Source organism: Callorhinus ursinus, unplaced genomic scaffold, assembly GCF_003265705.2.
Source record: "Callorhinus ursinus isolate GAN/ISIS: 27379988/994484 unplaced genomic scaffold, GSC_fseal_2.0 scaffold53, whole genome shotgun sequence".
NCBI lineage: Eukaryota > Metazoa > Chordata > Mammalia > Carnivora > Otariidae > Callorhinus > Callorhinus ursinus.
In genome coordinates this window covers 9,563,429-9,582,907 of record NW_027397115.1, presented here as the reverse complement: position 1 = coordinate 9,582,907, position 19,479 = coordinate 9,563,429, and the positions used below count along the sequence as shown (strand labels likewise).

Sequence of the window (19,479 nt, the reverse complement as noted above, 5' to 3'; positions counted from 1 at the left end):
GGGGGGGGGGGGGGGGGGGGGGGGGGGGGGGGGGGGGGGGGGGCGCCTGAGAGCCAGCAAGGGAGCTGGGGCATTTATACAACCCGTCCTGCCTAGAGGGCAGGGCGGAGGGCGTGTTCATTCCCTGGCACCTCCGGTGGGCCCTGCAGCTCTGCTGGCCAGACGAAGCCACCAGGCACAGGACTGCAGGGGTGAGTGGCAAGTCTGGCTGGGGGCCCACCATGGGGCCTCCAAAAGAAAGAGGGTCGAGGGCCTTGCTGAGGCGGGGAGGAAACACCTGGAACGGCCCTGTCCGCAGGAGGGAAGCCTTTGAAGAAGGAAGGCACGCTGGCTGGTTAACAGAGGCCCCTCCAGGCTGGACTGACATTCCCCAGTCCGAACCAGGACGGCCTCCCTGGTTGCTACAACACTGAAATACGTCGGTGATCAGCACCATCTTGAAGGGGGTCGGGCGGGGGCTGAAGTCCGAGGAGGTGGCTGAGGAATGCTTAGGATAGTTGTTTTTTGCATAAAAACAGTTCTGTGATTGCCTGCCTGCTTCCAAGTCTCCTGGAGTGAGAAAGAGGGAAGGCTTTATAAACTGTAGTGTGCCGTCCGTCACAGCCTCGTCACTAACGGCTCACGTCGCCATCCTGCCCCGCCGACTGCCAACCACATGGCCTCAGTGAGTCACCCTCCTTCTCTGACTCTACATCCTTGTTTGAAAAAAGAGGCAGTTGAGGTTTAAGCAAGATGATGCAGGTAAAAACTCTGTCAACTACAAAGGCTTCCTGGAAGAACCTGGAAGAAGCGGCCGGGGTTCTGGGCCGAGGGAGCGGGGCTGGGCCACAAAAGGGTGCAGGATCCTGGGGATGATTATGTTCTCGGGGGAGAAGGCCACCACCAAGTCTTCTCCGGCCCAACCAGCGTTACCCAGGCCTGTGTGCGCCGGGCACGGACCTGCACCCTGCAGACACACAGGACATGACCCTGCCCCAGGCACGTCCGCTCATTCCTGCAGCCACCCATTTACTCAACACTTACTACACACCTACTGTGTGCCAGGCAGGCCCTGTGCTAGGAGCCAATGACGTATCGGTGACTGAGTAAATCTGCCCTCGCGGAGCAGCGGCAAGACCAATTACACACGGATTTTAAAATGTGACAGCAGTGACAGATGAGTGCTAGGAGTAACAATAAAGCCGGATCAGGAAACACAGAGGGATGGGGTGGGGGAGCTGTTTCACAGACACAGTCCGGGAAAGCCTCTCCGATGAGATGGCATTTGAGGAGACAGATACTCGGGGACTGAGGTGCGATAGCAGCTTTGCAGATATCCGATGGAAAGGCATTCGAGGGAGAGGGAACTGTCAGTGCAAAGGCCCTGAGGCACATTCAGTCCTTCCAAGACCATCCTAACCAAAATATCTGTCCCTGCTCCTGTCCTGTGTTCTCCATAGCACCTGTCACTGTGGATAATATGCACGTCTGTTTATCAGCCTATTGTTCATCTAGTGCACCAGGCTGTCAGTTCCAGGAAGGCAATGATGTTTGTCTGTCCAGGGACCACTGTACCCCAGAGCCCAGGATTGGGCCTGCCACGTGGTAGATCATACGTGTTTAGTTGATGAATCATCAATCATTTAGAAAAGACTCGCCCTACGCCCAGCCTAGTTTCTAGGCCCTGAAAAAAGGTGTCCAGTTCTCACCCAGCCCCACTTCATCCCTGACTATGGAGGAAGTTGAAGATGAAGCAAAAACCAAGTTGCTACAACCTGCTGTGAACAGGCTGATGCAATCATAGGGGGAGGGGGGGGTCACAGAGGGGAAGCCAACACTTTTCCCCACACAGGACCCCCCCACCCCCACCCCAGGGCTGGGGCCTGACCTGTGATCTTCCCTGAACTCACCAACAACCCGCCATTCCTTCAACAAGGACTCAGGCGGAGCCTCCTGCATGCTATCAAGCTAAAACTCACTCTCAAACCGGTGACCCACAGGCATGTTTCGTCTGACCAGCCGTGGGCTTTGAGAAAATTCAGGCCTAGGTCTGAATACCAGATTTCCCGTTAAAATCACAGTTCCTAGCTTCTTCTGGAAAAGCTGACCACAGGTCTCAAATGCCCGCAGGGCCCCAGCATGACGGCTCCCATCTTTATCCAGGGCCGGCGCTACTGTTTTCCACTACCCAACCTGCTGCTTATACCCATCTTCCTACTTGGCCCCAGAAGCATCTGCGTGTGAGATCCTAGTCCTAGATTCAGGCCCGGCAACTGAGAGCCCACTGTCCCCACACCCTCACCCGGGGCAGACATCACTAATGGAACACAGATCTCATTCCCGCTGAATCTTTTCTACACTGTTGGGAATTTCTCTCCCCTTGTTCTTGTCCCCTAGACCTGCAACGTGGTCTGAGATCCTTCCTATCCTAACCCCAACTTCTCCCCCTCCTTTGGGCCCCTCAGCGTTTTTTCCTGCAGAATGGGCTCAATCAGAGTGGGATTATGGCAGGGCTTCTTAACCTTAGCACCGCTGATATTTGAACAGATAATTCATTGTTGTGGGGGTGTCCTGTGTACAGTAGGATGTTTGGCAGCATCCCTGGCCTCTCCCTGCAAAGTAACGTAACAAAGGCTGCCCTTGGCTGTGACGACAAGAAATGCCCCCAAACATTGCCCAATTTCCCCTAGGCGACAAAATGTCTCCCAGCTGAGAACCACTGCATTACATCAGAGTGAAGAAAACATTTCCAGAGCCAGTATGTGGGCGCGACCCTGGCTCTGTCATTTACTGGCCGCGAGACCCTGGGCGGCCTCTCTGTTGTCTCAGTTTCTCTCCCTGTGAAATGGGGGTACGAGTACAGTAACTGAATGCTGATGGGTATGGAGTTTCTTCTTGGGGGCTGCTGAAGATGTCCTTAAATTAGATGGTGGTGATGGTTGCACACCTCTGTGACTATAGCAAAAACCACTGTATTGCACACTTTAGGTGGGTAAATCATACGGTACATGAATGACACCCCACTAAGCTGTTACACACACACACACACACACACACACACACACACACACACACACACAGTGCCCACCTTGAGCTGAGATGAAATGCGCTAGAAAACACAAAACGAGAGTCAGCCCTTATAGTCAGCAGCAGCCTATGCTGATCAGGGGGGCGGAGGGGGGGGGGGGGGGGGGGGGCCGCTGCGAGGAAAAGCCTCAAGTGACCAGGACGGTGGCGGCTGGGAACAGGCTCCGCTTTGGGTGGTATTTCCCGCCGGAATGTCCCAGACAAAGCAAACCAAGTCACTCACGGGCCCCAGGATGCAGGGCGGGGCGGCGGGACGTCCTGGGGTCCCTGTGCCTGTCTGTGGCAGGACAATGGGTGGAATGTGGTCTCCCCTCCAAGGGGCTGACACTTGACATCTGAAGACAATGACTTTCAAGAGGTTTTGTTTTTTCCTCAGAGCAGCCGTTTTTTTTTTTTCCTTCTCCCCAAACAATTGTTCCTGGGGCTAGTGAAGGAGTCCCCCACCACCCCCCCCCCCCCGCCCCCGCCGCCCTGGCTTGTGAGGGATTGTGTTTGCAGAGTCAGGAAACAATGCACAAAAGTGAGAGAATGTAAAAATAGCGGTACTCAGGGCATGGCCAGGGGACGGGGGCTCTGCAAGGAGGTTTCCTCCGGTTGATTTTTCCCAGCGCCTACTCAGACCCCAGGGAAGGAATTCGGGCTCGGGAAGAGGCGGTGGACAGCAGAGTCTGCCTCGACGGCACAGACATTTGCGACTCAGATGCAGTCGGGGTGTCTTAAATTTAGGGCGTGCCGGCAACATCCCTACCGCTTCTCGCACATCGCCTCATCCCAGACCACCTCACCCCCAGTTTACGGAAAAGGACACCGAGGTTCTCAGTGGGTGAAGTGCCAGCCCCAGCACATACAGCCAGGTGGAGAGAGCTGCGACCCGACCTCTGGGCCATCAGAGTCCAGACACTGGCCTGCTGCCTGCACTCTGACCTAGTCTTGTGCTCTCAGCTTCCGGGGCTACTCACCCACATCCCACTCATGACGGGGCCACTTCACTGAAGGTGTCCCCATCTTCAGCCTGCTCCACAAGGGCAGCCACCCTTGTCTGCATGGTCCGGGCCTGGGAGGGGAAGGCAGAGAGACCTTGCATAGGGAGCCTGCAGACGCCATAGAACACAGAGGCCCTACCTGCCCCGGACCACTATGGTCAACTGAACAAGGCCCCACAGAGACGTCTGCATCCTAATCCCCAAACCTGTGAATACGTGGCCCTACATGGTAAAAGGGACCTTGCAGAGGCAATTAAGCTAATGAACTTGAGATGGGAAGGTTATCCCGGAATATCCAGATGGGCCCAACGTAATCACAAGGGCCCTGGAAAATGAAAGAGAGAGGCAGGAGAGACAGTACCAGCGTGGTGCAGCCTGACACTGGCCTTGACGATGGAAGGGGCCAGGAGCTAAGGAACACAGGCCGACTCTAGAAACCGGAAATGCAAGTAAGTGGATTCTTCCCTAGAGCCTCCACGGGCAACAAAGCCCTGACAACTTGATGTTGGCCCGGTAAGTCCCATTTCAGACTTCTGACCTCCAGAAGTCTAAAATAATAAACCTATGTTGTTTTGAGCCACCAAGTTTGTGGCAATTTGTTGCAGCAGCAAAAGGAAACTAATATAACCACCTCACTGGGAAGATCATTAACCTCCATGCATCTCCAGTAAGAGGTGACACAGTCCTAACACCTCACTGTTAATTATTACAAATACACAATAGATATTATTATATAGCATGGCTACCTATTTCATACGTTATGTATTAGTCTTATAATTAGTAAGCTGTGAAACGACTTCTTTCTCCACCACTCACGGTCTCTATTAGCAAATATTCATTAAGGACAGATGGTCTGATAATGATAATTATTTTAATACTTATAAGACTATAAACTATCCTGAACTACCCAATTATATTCAATTCCTGAGTTTGCAAAGCAAGGAGCCATTTGGTAAGATCAGATGAGGGAAACCTCAGGACACCAAGTGATCTGAACTCAATGATCCCGGTGCTTCCAATACATATGGCCACGAGAACAAGCTTCGACATGTATTAAGTACTTACTGTTTATCAATGCCAAGGGTCTAGGAGGAGGCAACTGCTCTATCCCTGTTTCACAGACAAGGAAATGCAATTATGGAGTAGAGTCATTTCCTCAAGGTCACTCAGGGAGGAAAGGCCGGAGCCATGACTGAGCCCAGGCTCATGGGGCTCCAGAATCAAGTCTTTCCCAGGGGACTATTTTGCCTCTTGAGTCCAGAAGTTGGGCGAAGTTAGCTAGGGTAGGAGAGCAGGGTGACCCGGTGGGATGAGCAGGAGTTGGGAGGCCTGGGTCATTTAAACATCCCTGGCTGGAGTGACAACAGGCAAGTCAAGAGGGGATCTTTACAGGGGCGCCTGGGTGGCTCAGTCGTTAACCACCTGCCTTCGGCTCAGGTCATGATCCCAGGGTCCTGGAATCGAGCCCCGCATCGGGCTCTCTGCTCCGCGGGAGGCCTGCTTCTCCCTCTCCCACTCCCCCCACTTGCGTTCCCTCTCTCGCTTTGTCTCTCTCTGTCAAATAAATAAATAAAATCTTAAAAAAAAAAAAAGAGGGGATCTTTACAAAATGCAAATGTAGTTCCCTCCATCAATGCCACCACGCCCATCAGTGGCTCCCCACTGCTCTGAGAATAACAACCAAAAGTAGGATCCAGCCTCACTGCTACCACCAAAGTATGCTGCAGTCAGCCCAACCTTTAGGCTCTTCAGGCTGTTCTGAAAACACACCAAACTTGCACCTGCCCCAGGCCTTTGCACATACTGTTCCTTCTACCTCCAACACTCATTTCCCTCCCTTCATCTAGTTAACAACCATTCACCTCCCCCATCCACCCACTGAGGTCACAGCCCACACAGGCTCCAGGAGCTTCATATACACTTCTTTTTAATTTATTTGAGAGAGAGAGTGAGCATGGGCCAGGGGAGGGGGGAAGGGGTCGGGTGCAGAGGGAGTCAGAGAGAAGCAGACTCCCCGCTGACTGCATGGCCCAACACAGGGCTCAATCTCACAACCCTGAGATCACAACCTGAGCCGAAACCAAGAGTCAGACGCTTAACTGACAGCACCCAGGCGCCCCTCCATAGATCCTTCTCAGCACCACCAGAGCTATAACTTAACCTCAATTTTGAGATTATTCAACTGATAGCAGTCTTCCTCACCAAATGGAGAGCTCCCAGAGGTCTTGCTTACTCACAGTTTTATTCCCGTTTCATTCACTCTGTTTTAGCCATGGTTTTAGGCCCAGCACTTAGCACTACAGTGCCGGGCATTCAGTACACTTTTGATGAATGAATGAATGAATGAATGAATGAGATGTCCCTTTCCCTGGAGCTCAGTTTTCTCATCTGTAAAATAGTATTAATAGTAGCACCGGCTTCAAGGATCACTATGAGCGTTACAAGAAATGATGCACACTAGCTAGGTGATTGGGGAGACTGACTCCTCCTCTCTGAACCTCAGTTTTCCCCTCTGCATAATGGGTACAACACAATGTCTACTGCTCGGACCTGCTGGCTTGGTTCCAAATGCAGCCCTACCACCGACTCACCATGTGACCCTGGGGAACCCACTCCCGTGCTCCATCCTCTATTCCCTCTTCTGTGAAATAGGGGTAGCAGGGGTCAGACGACAGAACCCCCAAGGGCCCCCAGCTCTGGAGTTGGGGGGTCAGGCCCACCCACTCTAACCACTCCCAGCCCCCACTACCTTCCAGCCAAACCAGTAGCAACCAGCCCCACCACAGAGTGGCAGGTCACCAGAGACTTTACAAGTGAGGCTTTCTACAGCTCCTTCCCTGGGGGACTCAACTACAGCCCAGGGACCCCAAGGAGGGAGGAAACAGGAGGGTGGGGGAGGCTCTGGCCCAAGTCCCCACCCGCCCGCTGCAGAAGGCCCAAGAGTGTAAACCTCAGTTTCCTCTTCTGTAAACGGAGATTCAAACACCTACCTCAGAAGATCAAACAGATAATGAACCTCAACTTCAGCGTCACACCAGGAGGCCTTATGAGAGGTGAGCACTTACTGTTACCATCACTGATATTATTTTTATGTGTCAGTGCATCCTGATAAAGGAAAACCTCACCCCCAACATACAGACCACACCGTATGTTCCTGACATTTCCCCAAAACTGAGTGTCTCCCACCACTCCAGTCATACGGGCTGGTCTGCCCTCTCCTCAGACACGTCGGGTTTATTCGCACCACAAGGCCTTTGCACACGATGCTCCCTCAGCCTGTAAGACATTTTCTCCAGCTCTTTACAGCACAGAACAGGTCAAATGTTGCCTCCTCAGAGAGCCTATCTCTGACCATCCTGCAGCAGCCTCCCTCAAGCCCAACCCAGTCACTCGCTAGTACAACGACGTTGCCTGCAGTTATCACAATCTATACGTTATTTTGTGCATTGACTAGCTGTCCTTCCCTCCGTGGAGGGCCAGTTCCCTGAGGACAGGGATTTCTCTGTGTCTGGTTCACTGCTGTATCCACCGCCCTTAGAATGGGATGAGGCAGATATAAGATGCTCAAAAACAACTTCTTAAGAGAAGAAAGGAGGGAAGTTACATAAGCCTCTGAGCACCCCATTTCTACATCTGTAACATAGGATAAATCAGAGTCTCTATCTCAGAGGGTTCTTTTGAGGATTAAGGAAAACCTTACGTGTACCATAAAGCGCTTAATTAGCACAGGGAAAGGAACACAATAAGAACTCAACTTTTTTAAAAATCATAAATGCCCATCAACAGGAGAATGGCCGAACAAATTGCGGTGTGTTCACACACTGCGGTACAACTCAGCAATCAGAAGAAAAGCTGCTGACACATACAACGGCGTGCATGGGTCCTAAACATACTGCCCCAGCCAAAGCAGCAGACACAATGGGGTGCATCCTGCAGAATCCACTCCACAAAATCCAGAAACTGATAAAATACACCTGTGATAAAGAGGTTACAAAAGTTGTTCCTTTTCTAATCCCAAAACCAAAAGTCCCCACTTTTTCTTGCCAGGTACTGACCGGCAAGGGGCCCAAGGGGACCTCTGGGATCAGTCAATGTTCTAGAGCTTCACCTGGTGCTGATGTACAGGTAGACTCATGGCAACGTGCACTTAAGACTTATGCATGTATGTATAGAATTACACCGCAATAAAAATTATTCCAAAAATTATTGTCAACAAAGGGATGGAAAGGGGTTCATCCCCTTGCACACACATGGGTCTCGCAGGCCCTGACAGAAGCACACCCCTCTGGTTTCGGGCAGACGTGGGCCCCCTCACCATCCACGCAGCCCTGGCTTCTGTGGGGCCCACTGCCAAAGAGACAAGCCGCCCTCCGCACACACCCCTCCACCACTGCCCCCCAGCCTGGCTTCCGAGAAGATGCCAGAACAGGAAGTCTGCTCTGAGGTTGTGAAGCAAAAAGGCCGAGGGTGGTAGGGGAGGGGAAGGCAACTTGGGGAGGGGGGGACTCCCCTGAATGAGAGATGTGCCTTGAATACTGTAGGAGATCCTATCTGGGTGTTTGATGGGTGTCCCCCACCCACCACAGACAGGCACAAGGACACCCACAAATGTCTGCTCTACAATTGATGGGGTATCTCCAGGAGTGGCAGCACTGGGCATGCCCTGTACATCACAAGCCATCTCACCGTCGCTGCCCTGCTTAAAACACTCCAAGAGCAGCGACCACTCTCAGAACAAAACCACACTCCTTACTGCAGCTTTCAAGGCCTGACATCACTAGCTCCTAACCCCTCTGGCTCTCCTCCCTCTCCTCTCTCCCACACTAGCCCCTTTGCCCTTCCAGGGAAACTCCCAGCAGGCTCCTGCCACAGGGCCTTTGTACCTGTCCCCTGGTGTCCACCCAACTCATTTCCTCCCCTCCTTCAGGTCCTGACTCAAACATCACCTCCTCAGGGAGGCCCACCCTGACCACCCTACTTAAGACTGCCACACCCTTCCCAGGACACCTTGCCTTGCTTCTTTTTCCCACAGCACTTAGCATCCACTAACACTATAAACTTTTCTTATTTAGTATCTCCGCTGTCTATCAGTTGTAAACTCAATGGGGGTGAGGGTTCTTGTCTGTCTTGTGCACTTACTGCATCCCCAGCCACCTGGTACAAACATAGTAGGTGCTCAATAAATTACTTGTGGCTCCAAAAAGGTAAACCAGAATCATAGGATTCACTCACTTATTTTTGGCATTATTTCAATGGTCTGTTATGAGTATGTGTTAACTTTTACAATTGAAAAGGCACAATCAGAAATCTGGCTTTAAAAGCCAGATGGGAACCATCCCTAGGTCACTGGGTCTGAGGTCCAAAGACTGGCCGTAAAAATTATCTGAGGAGCTTTTCAAAAGGCTCATTTGCCCAGGAGGTGCACGGCGAAGTTCAAGTCTGGCTCCGGAAGTCTGGGGAAAGCCAGGAAACCTGTGCCTTTGTACAAGCGCCCAGAGAACCCTGAAGGGCTGGAGGGCCTGTGGAACTCGGAAACAGGGCAGGTGGTCAGGGAGGGCTGCTCAGAGGAGGAGGGCAGAGAAGATCCTGACAAACAGCCAAGATCAGGCTAAGCCAACTCCTGGACCCTGCTATTCGGAGGCTCCAATTCAGTGGGATGGAAGAGGCCTGGGCATCTGCATTTTTAACTATGCTTGTGTGATGGGCCCTGAGATTTAGGAAGCACTGGCTGGGTCGGATCTGGTTTGAATGGGTACAGCTGCCTTTCATCAAGAGAACGGATACAATCATAATAAGAGAACTGGAAATGCAGCAGTACCCACGGCGAATACCTGGGCTTGATATCCCCGGGGCCTTCTCCTGCGTGATTCTGGAGGTGGCGGCTCTCACCACAGGCTGTGGGTGGTCTGGCGTGTCCCCCTTCCCCGGTGACTGAAGAAGTGGGCGTGGCTTGTTTCCCTCGCCATTTGGGGACTTTCGGCTCGTTCCAGCCTTGGGTTCTCACACGCGGTGCTCTGATGAATACCAGGTTACAGAAGCATCTGTTCCCCTCCCCACACTGAGGATTTTTTTAGACTCCATTTACCAGTGGGGGGTCCCGGAGTCCCAGGAGCAACGTGTTTGGGAGGCTCCTGCTAGTTAAGTCCGCTAAACGATCCACCAAAGGGTTTGCACTAGGTCACTGCCCCCAAATGACACAAAAGGCATCGAGGTTGAGCTTTACCGGAGGTGCAGCCCCACCAGCACACAGAGGAACTGAGGCCCAGACAGTGAAACCTTCAAGGCTGATGTTCTTTCAGAACCGACTCATCCCTGGACACAGTCCTGAGTGCTCTATTACCATGAACCCATGTGATCCTCAGCAGGACCCTGTGTGCTGGGGCGGGTGCCCACATACTGGCATGTACCAAGCACTCAGTAAGCACGTTTCATGCCTGCTATTACCTGTGTTTGATTTTCCTATAGATGTGTCCAACCACATCCCCGAACAAAATCAGGGTTCCGGAAAGCTGGGCCAAGTTTCTCAGATGGCACAGGAATGGCCTAGCAGAGTGCCCACACCCCCAAAAGAGGACAAGAGGGGTCATCCGTCTACACCCTGTGGCTGAGCCATTCCTGGTGGTTAAGGCCAGCCCTGTCCCTGGGACCCTACACATATCCCAATGTCACTGCTGGACCTTGCCTGCTGGAGGAGATGCCCTAGCCCAGGGCCCAGCGCTGGAGCCAAACCCCTGGGAATATGGCAGGGGACTCATGACTGAAGGAAGGCATGAGTCTGCAGACACATCAGTGGTCGAGATGTGCCACTGGAGGACGACATCCCAATGTCCCAAATCTTGCCCCTGGCCAACAGCCACAAGACACGGACCCAGAATCCTCTACTGAGCTCCAAACAGAAGCCCCAGTTCCCTTTTTGTCTTTGCAGAACTTCCCACTGCATCAAGCTGAAAAGGAAGTCGACAATCCGGCAGGAGGAATGGTGACGGTGACACAAATCATTTCATGTTTGCTGAGGAAAGAGGAAGCGGCAGCCAGGGACGGCTGGGTGGCAGCGCCCCAAAGCAGAGGGAGAAGTTGTCTGGAGACATCAAACAAGTTAACTCAGCAACTGCGTGTCCACGGGCAAGCCACCACTGTCACTGGCCTCGGTCTTACTCATCTGGAAAATGGGCAAAACAACACCTACCATGAGGGATACTATGACGGCTTAAATAAGGGAAGATCTATAGAGTGCTTCCTGGGATGGGGCCTAGCTCACAGCGTGCACTCCGTGAATGTCCATAACAATTATGAAGTTCCAGCTTTCCACCCCGGCATCTGGCTCCCACATCCTGCCACAGGCCTCCTCTGGTGGAGCTGAGGCCCTGCCCCTGGCCTCCATGTGCCCCGCGCTAACCCCTTTCCTGATCGCCACTAACCATATAGAGCACGAGCCACATGCCAGGCACAGAGAGGGGAAGTAACTTTCCTGGGACGGAATCTTTGTGCATTCATTCGGCAAGCGTTTACCGAGGAGGTGACATATGGGCTGACACCTACATTTAGTGGGGTAGTGGCCATGAGGCCCATCTGGCTGTGTGGAGAGAATGGACGTGGGGAGCCCCGCGGGGAGGCTCCTGCCACAGCCCGGGTGGGAGACAGCGGCGGACGCGCCCAGGGTCGGCGGGCGGTGGCAGGCGGAGAAATGGTCAGATCCTCAGATGCATTCTGAAGGCAGAGCCCTTGGACTTTGCTGATGGATGGGACTGTAGGGGGTGAGAGAGAGGAGTGGAGGCTGACTCCCTGGTATCTGGCCTGAGACGCTGGCAGGAGGGAGGTCACTTTTACTGAGACAGGAAAGACTGTGGTTTGGGGGTTGGGGGTAGAGCAAGAGTTCAACTGGGGACATTTTAAGTCTCTGCCTTCATGCAGGCCCGTCTGGCAAGGAAGACGGACTGTTAGCAAATCATTGCACAATATGGATTCAAGTACGATCGTGTTGAGCGTTAAGAAGCAGGACTGGGCAAGGGGACCCAGGCAACGGCGTTCAGGGAAGGCTGCCTGGAGGAGGCACATCAGAGCTGAGGCCGAGAGGCTGAGGAGCTTGAGAAGAGCTAGGGAGGTGAGGAAAACTGGTACCTCTCTCTGTGCATTCTCCACTTGCCTCAGCGTCTGCTCTCACCCTTCACAGCCGGCGGGGACAGAGCCCAGGAATGAAGGCAGTATGGCTTCTGTGGTGGAAGCGAGGGGTCAGACAGAGTGAAGCTCAAGTCCCAGAACCACCTCTTTTTTGTTGTGTGGCCTTCAGCTGGTGACTTCACCCCTCTATGCCTCAGTCTCCTCATCTATAAAAGGGGGTGACGGCGCCAACTTTCCGGGGTGCTGTGAAGCTCTGGAAGCCCAGAGGGAGCTGCCGCCGGCTCCCTCCCCTGACGCGGCGTGCCTCCCCTGAGCCCCAGTGAAAGCTGTTTTGTGTGCGAGGCTGGACCCAGACGGGCAGGGAGCGGCCGGGCCCCGCAGGGCTAAAACCACAGGCCTGCAGCACCAGCTCCGGTCGGGCCCCCTGCCCCCAGCCGCCCTGGCTGTCCCTGCTGGGATTTTCCATCCGTTCAGAACAGGAACTATGAAAACGCACAGCCTCCCAGTCTGCCACAGGGCAAGAGTGTTTTTCCACAGTGAGGTCGAATTTAGTCTGAAGCAGCAGTGTGGGGTGAAGCAGCAGTGTGGGGTGGCAGGGGCTTCGAGAAAGAGGAGAGAGGACTGGGTGGCAGGGAACCGGAAGGCAGTTTCTCCTCAGCTTTGGAGAGAAAGGGCGCCTGCCGGCCCACGCTTCTACAAGCCAGTCACCACACTCTTGCTCACACCGCTGCTTGTTCGCACGTCCCGGGACAGACTACTTCGGCGTCCTTGATAACCCTGTGAATGCATTCATTCACTCACTCAACAAAGTTCCGACTTAGCACCTCCAAAGGGCCAGGCACTGCTCTAGGCCCTGGGGTTACACTGGATACAAACATTATGAAGAAACTCAAGTGGGTAAGGGAGGTAGGAAGGGGAAGGGCTCTCTAAGGGGACAACCCGGGGAGACGCAGATGAAAGGAAGGAATGAGCCACAGGATTCCAGGGGAGAACACAGCCCAAGCAAGTACAAAGGCCCTGAGGCAGGGGCCTGCGTGGTGTGTCTGGGGAACAGCGAGGAGACCATGGTGGCTGAAGCAGAGCAAACAGGTGAGTGGCAGGACCAGGCAAGGTGACCCCGGAGGCGGGTTTCACGGACTCTGGCCAAAAGGCACACTAAGGAGATGGGACTCGGATTTAAGCATGGCGGGTCACTCAGCAGCTCTGACAAGCCAGGGAAAAATCCAAGTCCTCAGGGTTGGAGGGTGAGTGCAGCCCCATTTCTCCCAGGGCAGTGCAAAGGGCTCCGAGCCCTGACACCAACCCCCACATCCCCCCCATTGGACCTTCCCCTCAGCTCCCTGGGCCTCATCTGTCCCTATCTATAAAACGGAGACACAAACCCTACCCAGGCTCCCGTGGGGGTCCAGTGAGGAACATGCTGAGACATTGAAACGAGAGGCTGGGGTACCCCAGACCCCAGCCTCAGGGCCACTGTGAACCTCCAGGGTCAGCTAGGCCCTCAAGGACCCGGCCCCCCTCAGACGGCCTGAAACAGGCTCTCTGAAGGCTAAGGTGTCTGAGGAGGTGGCGCCTGGCAACCAGACGCCTGTCTAGCAACGGTGGGGTGGGATGGCAGCCGGGCTCCATGGCAACCAGCAGCTGGGGCCCAGAGGCCAGGCACCGCTTCAGAGGGGGGAGTCAAGGCAGGGGGTTCCCAGGCTGCTCTCTAAAGCAGCGTGACTCACGGCCCCTCGGCAAATCCAGCGGGCACCGCTTGCAGGACTGGAGGCCCAGGCTTCCCTGCCCTGCCCTGCCCTGCCCTGCACTGGGTCCCTGAGTGGTTCACTTGGCTTCTCCGGGCCTTCCATGTCCTCTCTGGAAGGGAGGCTATGCCTACCATGGAGGGACACATGAGAATTCAGCATTAACACACAAAATAAGAGCAGCAAGCATTTACAGAGAACACTCTAAACACCTCTCCTGAGGTGGGTGCTATTATGTACTAACCCCATTTCACAGACAAGAAAGCTGAGGCCCTAGGAAGTAAAGCATCACACGTAGCGAGGGGCAGAGTCAGAGAGGCTGACCGCCGTGCCAGGCCTCTTAACCACGCCATCACCCTGTCCCTGGTGTACAAAGGGCCTGGGGTTGGTCCAGTCAGCAAATATTCCTACAGTATTAATAAGAGTAGCAACAACAGCTGCCAAGGTTTACTGAGTGTGCTGGACGGAGCAGGCACTCGACCGCACTGGCTCACCTCATCCTCACGACCTTGTCAGGTGGCCACTATGAACAGCCCCTGTTACAGGGGAACCACTGAGGCACAGGGAGGTGAAGCAACTTGCCTGGAAAGTACTCAAGATAGTCCTGAAACTGCAGGGCGCCTGGGTGGCTCAGTTGTTAAGTGTCTGCCTCCAGCTCAGGTCATGATCCCCGGGGGCCTGGGACCGAGCCCTGCATCGGGCTCCCTGCTCAGCGGGAAGCCTGCTTCTCCCTCCCCCACTCCCCCTGCTTGTGTTCCCTCTCTCGCTGTGTCTCTCTGTCAAATAAATAAATAAAATCTTCAAAAAATGGAAACTGCAGTTCCTGACACCAAATCCCACCGCACCACACGGAGTGCTCAGTAAGTGTCTGATCATCACAATCGAAGCCTGCCTTTGGAAAAGCCACCGAGTCCCCAGTTCAACTCTCCAGCCTCCAGCCTGTGGGCCCAGGGCCCCCCCCCCCACCCTGCCAGCCACACCCCACCATTCTCCGGAGGGTGTGCCGGCTTTCACTGGAATCCCCCCTCCCCCCAGGGGAACACAGAAAGCTGTTAACCCGTCTTCCTCGAGGCTGGCCACTGGGCTGGACATTCACCCCACCCCCACCACCCAGCGTCATCTACAGAGAGAGCCTGCAGGGAAATAAATGGCTCCTGAACGTCACATCACAAACATCTCAGAACAAACCTGACAGCACAGAGCCAGGTGGGGAAGCGGAGAATCTGGATGCTGCAGGGTCTCTGCCCTTAGTCTCCAGGCGGCCAGAACCACGTCCAGTGGACTCTGATAGAACGCAGGTCTTGGGCCTGCAGTTTCACCTCTCTGAGACTCAGCTTCCACATCTGTAAAATGGGCACGTAATGAAGTAATGCGCCATAGCAGCAAAGATCTGAGGAAAGACTGTGGATGAGAATCAAGGCCGAGAAGAAGAAAAGAAGGGGGGGGGTGGGGAGGAGAAGAAGCAGAAGCAGCAGCAAGGCTGAGAATAGCACCAACAACACAGCTCTGACTGGAGACTGCCGCCCCGTCTTCATTGTCATCATCAGGATTATCAATACTGCAGATCCCACACCTGGAGACGCCCCCCAGGAGCCTACCCCAGGAGCTGCCAATCCCAGTGCCGTGCCCACAGGAGCCACACAGGTAGGATGAATGAGTGAAGCTGACCAGGTGGTGCAAAAGGGAGATGGGGAAGGCTGTGGCTCATGGAGCACAGACGCTCATCTAAAGGGGTGGTCACTACTCCGCTCCCATCAACTGTCAGGGGCAGAAACACAGCCAGATCTCTCTGCTGTCCGAATGAAGTTGGGAATCTAGATTTTTGTGATCATTTTTCACACTTTTAAAACCCTGTGCTAGCTCGTTCTAAAATGTATATGGAAAGGCAAAGAAACTAGAAGAGCCAATACAATATTGAAAAGGACGATGTTGGAGGAGTCACACTACTAATTTTGAGAATTACACCGAAGTTACGAAGTTACTCTCAAGACGCTATGGAACCAGGCAAAGGTCAGACACTAGATCAAAGGAACAGAATAAAGAGTCCAGAAACAGACTCATACAAATATGGCCATCTGATTCCTGACAAAGACGCAAAGGCACTTCAGCGGAGAAAGGACAGTCTTCTCAACAGATGGTGCTGGAACCACTGACGTCATATGCAAATTAATGACCCTCAACCAAATCTACACACTTTATACAAAAGTTAGCTCGCGATGGATCACAGATCTAAATGTAAAACTATAAAACTCTTAGAAGAAAACATAGGAGAAAATCTTTGTGACCTGAGTTGAAACAAGAAGTTCTCAGGGTATCAAAAGCAAGCTCGGGGAGAGGAAAAGAGCGATAAATGAAAATTTTAAACTGTTGCTCTGCATAAGACACTGTTAGAAAATGAAAAGAGAATTTTTTTCTCTGGGAGAAATATTTGCAAAAGACACAGCTGATGGAAGACCTGCATGCAGAATATAACTCTAAATTCCAAAGGAAGAAAACAATTAAAAAAGACAGGTATAAGACCTGGACATAAACTTCACCTGAGAGGATATATGGATGGAAAATACACACATGAAAAGATATTCAACATCATCAGACATTTGGGAATATAAATGAAATGAAATGAAACCACAGTGGGATATCACTATACTTCCATGAGAACGGCTTTAAAAAAAAAAAAAAAACAACCCTGACAATAGCAAGTGCCGACAAGAAGGGGAAACCACAGGGTCTCGGATGCTTCTGGTGGGAATGTGAAATGGCCCAACAACTTTGGAAAACAGTTTAGCAGTTTCTCATGAAATTAAACATCCATGTCTGGGCATTTACACTAGAGAAATCAACACTTACGTTCACACAAAAACCTGTACACAACTGTTTACAGCTACTCCATTTATAATTGCCAAAGAGCGAAAAACAGTGAGTACGTCCTTCAACTGGCCAATGGATGAAACAACTGGAATATGCAAACAAGGGAACACTGCTCAGCAATATAAGGAACAAGCTCTAGATACACACAACAACACGGGTGAATCTCAGAGGCTTCATGCTGAGTGAAGGAAGGCCATCTCAAAGGCTGCGTAGTGTGATTCCACTCACGAGGCATATACATGGTCTGGAAAAGGCGAGACTATAAGGGCAGAAGCCAGATGAGTGGTTGGCAGGGGTTGCACCTGTGGTGGGATCTCTCAGTGGCCACACTAAAGAGTTTTCTGGTGGTCTGTATCCGGATTGCAGTGTAGGAACGCAACTCTATACGTGTGTTGAAACTCATAAAACTCTGCACCCCCAAAAAGTCATTTTCATTGTACATGAATTTTTTTTAAATCTTTAAAAATCTCACACTGGGTACCAAGACGAACTCAGGGTTTTTTAAAAGATGTGTTGAGAGAGAATCCTACAGACACAGAGGTGTGTGTGCATGCACGAAGTAATACGTACACGCGTGTCCCCTCACTCTCTCCCTCAGAGCCTGGGAACAGTAACATGCACTAGCATCCAGATCGAGGCCAATGGATGGAACCATCCTCCCAAAAAAAAAAAAAAAAAAAAAAAAAGAACCAGAGCTCCTTGGAAAACTAACTGATCCCAGGGCTGGGACACACAAAATACAAGATGGGCCTGAAATATTATGTGGTGCAAAAAAGCAAGAGAAGGAAATTTTTTTTTTTTTTTTTTAGAAGGATGGAGGCAGGGGCACCTACATGGCTCAATCGATTGAGTGTCTGACTCTTGGTTTCAGCTCAGGTCATGATCTCAGGGTCCTGGGATCGAGTCCTACATCAGGCTCCTTGCTCAGTGGGGAGCCTGCTTCTCCCTCTGCCTGCCGCTCCCCCTGCTTGTGCGTGCATGCTCTCTCTGGCAAATAAAATTAGAAAATATTTTTTTAAATAAATAGATAATAAAAATAAATTAACTAATTAATTTTTTTTTATTTCTTTTTAAAAGAAGTATGGAGGTCTATCAAAAGGGCACAGGGGCCAAGTGGAAAGAGCTCCCAGTGTCCAAAGCTGGAACCGCTTGGACAAAATAAATAATGATAGCACTGATTTATGAGGCCATCCTGATATAAATAACTAGATGAATAAATAAGTAAATAGGGGGGGAATGCTTCCTTACAGAAAAGTTTCAATTAATAAAAATAGAAGGAATGAAGAAAACAGAAATTCACCATTAGAACATCACAGTAGGAATTGCCACAGGCAAGATACACCCATGGATGCTAAAATTAGTGGGTGAAAATTGAAGCAAAAGCAAGATATTTCCACAGTCTCAAAGAATCTCCCCCCAAATCTAGTAATTATAAAGGGAAAAAATTGTAACTTTACCATGGAGAATCCTGGCTTTCGCCATCTAAGCCAAGTGATCGTGCTTAATATCATTCGTAGGAAATACCGACACCATGGGTCCCTGATACAACGTGCTGAGAAAGACCCCTCACCCCTGACCTACCCCCGCCCAATAATGCAGAACCTCAAACCCAACTGAGGGGCAATCTATAAAATACTTGACCAGTACTCTTCACAAGCGTCAAGGTTGTGAGAGACACAGGAAGACCGAGGAATCGCCAGAGACTAGAACAGACTGAGGAGGTGCAATACACAAAGGCAACATGGTATCCCAGATGGGATCTTGGGAAGAAAAAAGCAAAGAGTGGGACAATCAGTGCAATCCAAGTAAATTCTGTAGTTTAGTTAATGGCATTATGTCCGGACTAATTCCTTCATTGTGGTCGCTGTACTAGGTTTCTACAAAATGTTAACTTAAGGGGAAGCTGGATGAAGGAGGTACAGGAACTCTGTACTGTATGCAACTTTTCCATAAGTCTAAAATTATCTCAAAATCAGAAACCCTGGGCTGGCCAAGCTAACTCAGCTACTGGTCAAACTGCACACGTCTACACCACAGACTTGGCCCACAAGTCACTGGTTCACACTCGTGGTTGTTATGGACTTAATGTGTGACCCTCCCCCAAATTCATACACTCAAGTCCTAGCCCCCAAAGTGATGGTATCTAGAGGTGGGGCATTTGGGCGGTAATTAGGTTTAGATGAGGTCACGAGGGTGGGGTCCCCATCAGAGGATTAGCGTCCTTATAAAAAGAGGAACAGACACCAGAGCACCTGCTCTCTCTCTGCCCTGTGAGGACACAGTCGGAAGGCAGCTGCCTACAAACCAGGAAGGAAATCCTCACCAAGAACTGAATCTGGCCACACCTTGATCTTGGATTTCCCAGACCCCAGACTGTGAGCAAATGTCCTGGTTAAGCTACCCAGCCTGTGATGTTTTGTTATAGCAGCCTGAGCAGACTAATACACTGGTCTACAGCCGACACCCCCATTCCTCCCTGGGGAGGCCCAAGACAAAAAAACTCTCTGAACTTGTACATAAAAGACTCCCCAAGTCAGGTGTCCCCAGCGCCACCCTCTTGATTGGCTTTTCATGGCCATACCTAGAGTCTGCAGCAAAAAGGGCCCAGGGCTATAAATAAGAGCTCCGTTCAAACCCAAGGCCTGCTACAAATTGAGTGGGTGAGGGACTGGGTGAGGGACTCCCCCTCTTCTTTCTTT

At 51.9% G+C, this 19,479-nt stretch overlaps 1 protein-coding gene across 3 annotated transcripts in view; it reads right to left on the bottom strand.

Moving 5' to 3' along the window:
- The window catches only part of PREX1 (phosphatidylinositol-3,4,5-trisphosphate dependent Rac exchange factor 1), a 181,401-nt gene that overhangs the window by 117,720 nt on the left and 44,202 nt on the right, over nucleotides 1-19,479 (bottom strand). Inside the window, exon 2 of one of the 3 annotated variants that reach the window (XM_025853309.2) lies at nucleotides 15,101-15,302. The exons of 1 other annotated variant lie outside the window; for it this stretch is intronic. In XM_025853309.2, the coding sequence (XP_025709094.2) occupies nucleotides 15,101-15,302 (202 nt within the window). Of the gene's footprint in view, nucleotides 1-4,025; nucleotides 4,056-15,100; nucleotides 15,303-19,479 lie in introns of those variants that run through there. One more of the 3 variants, XM_025853312.2, reaches the window with a different exon arrangement.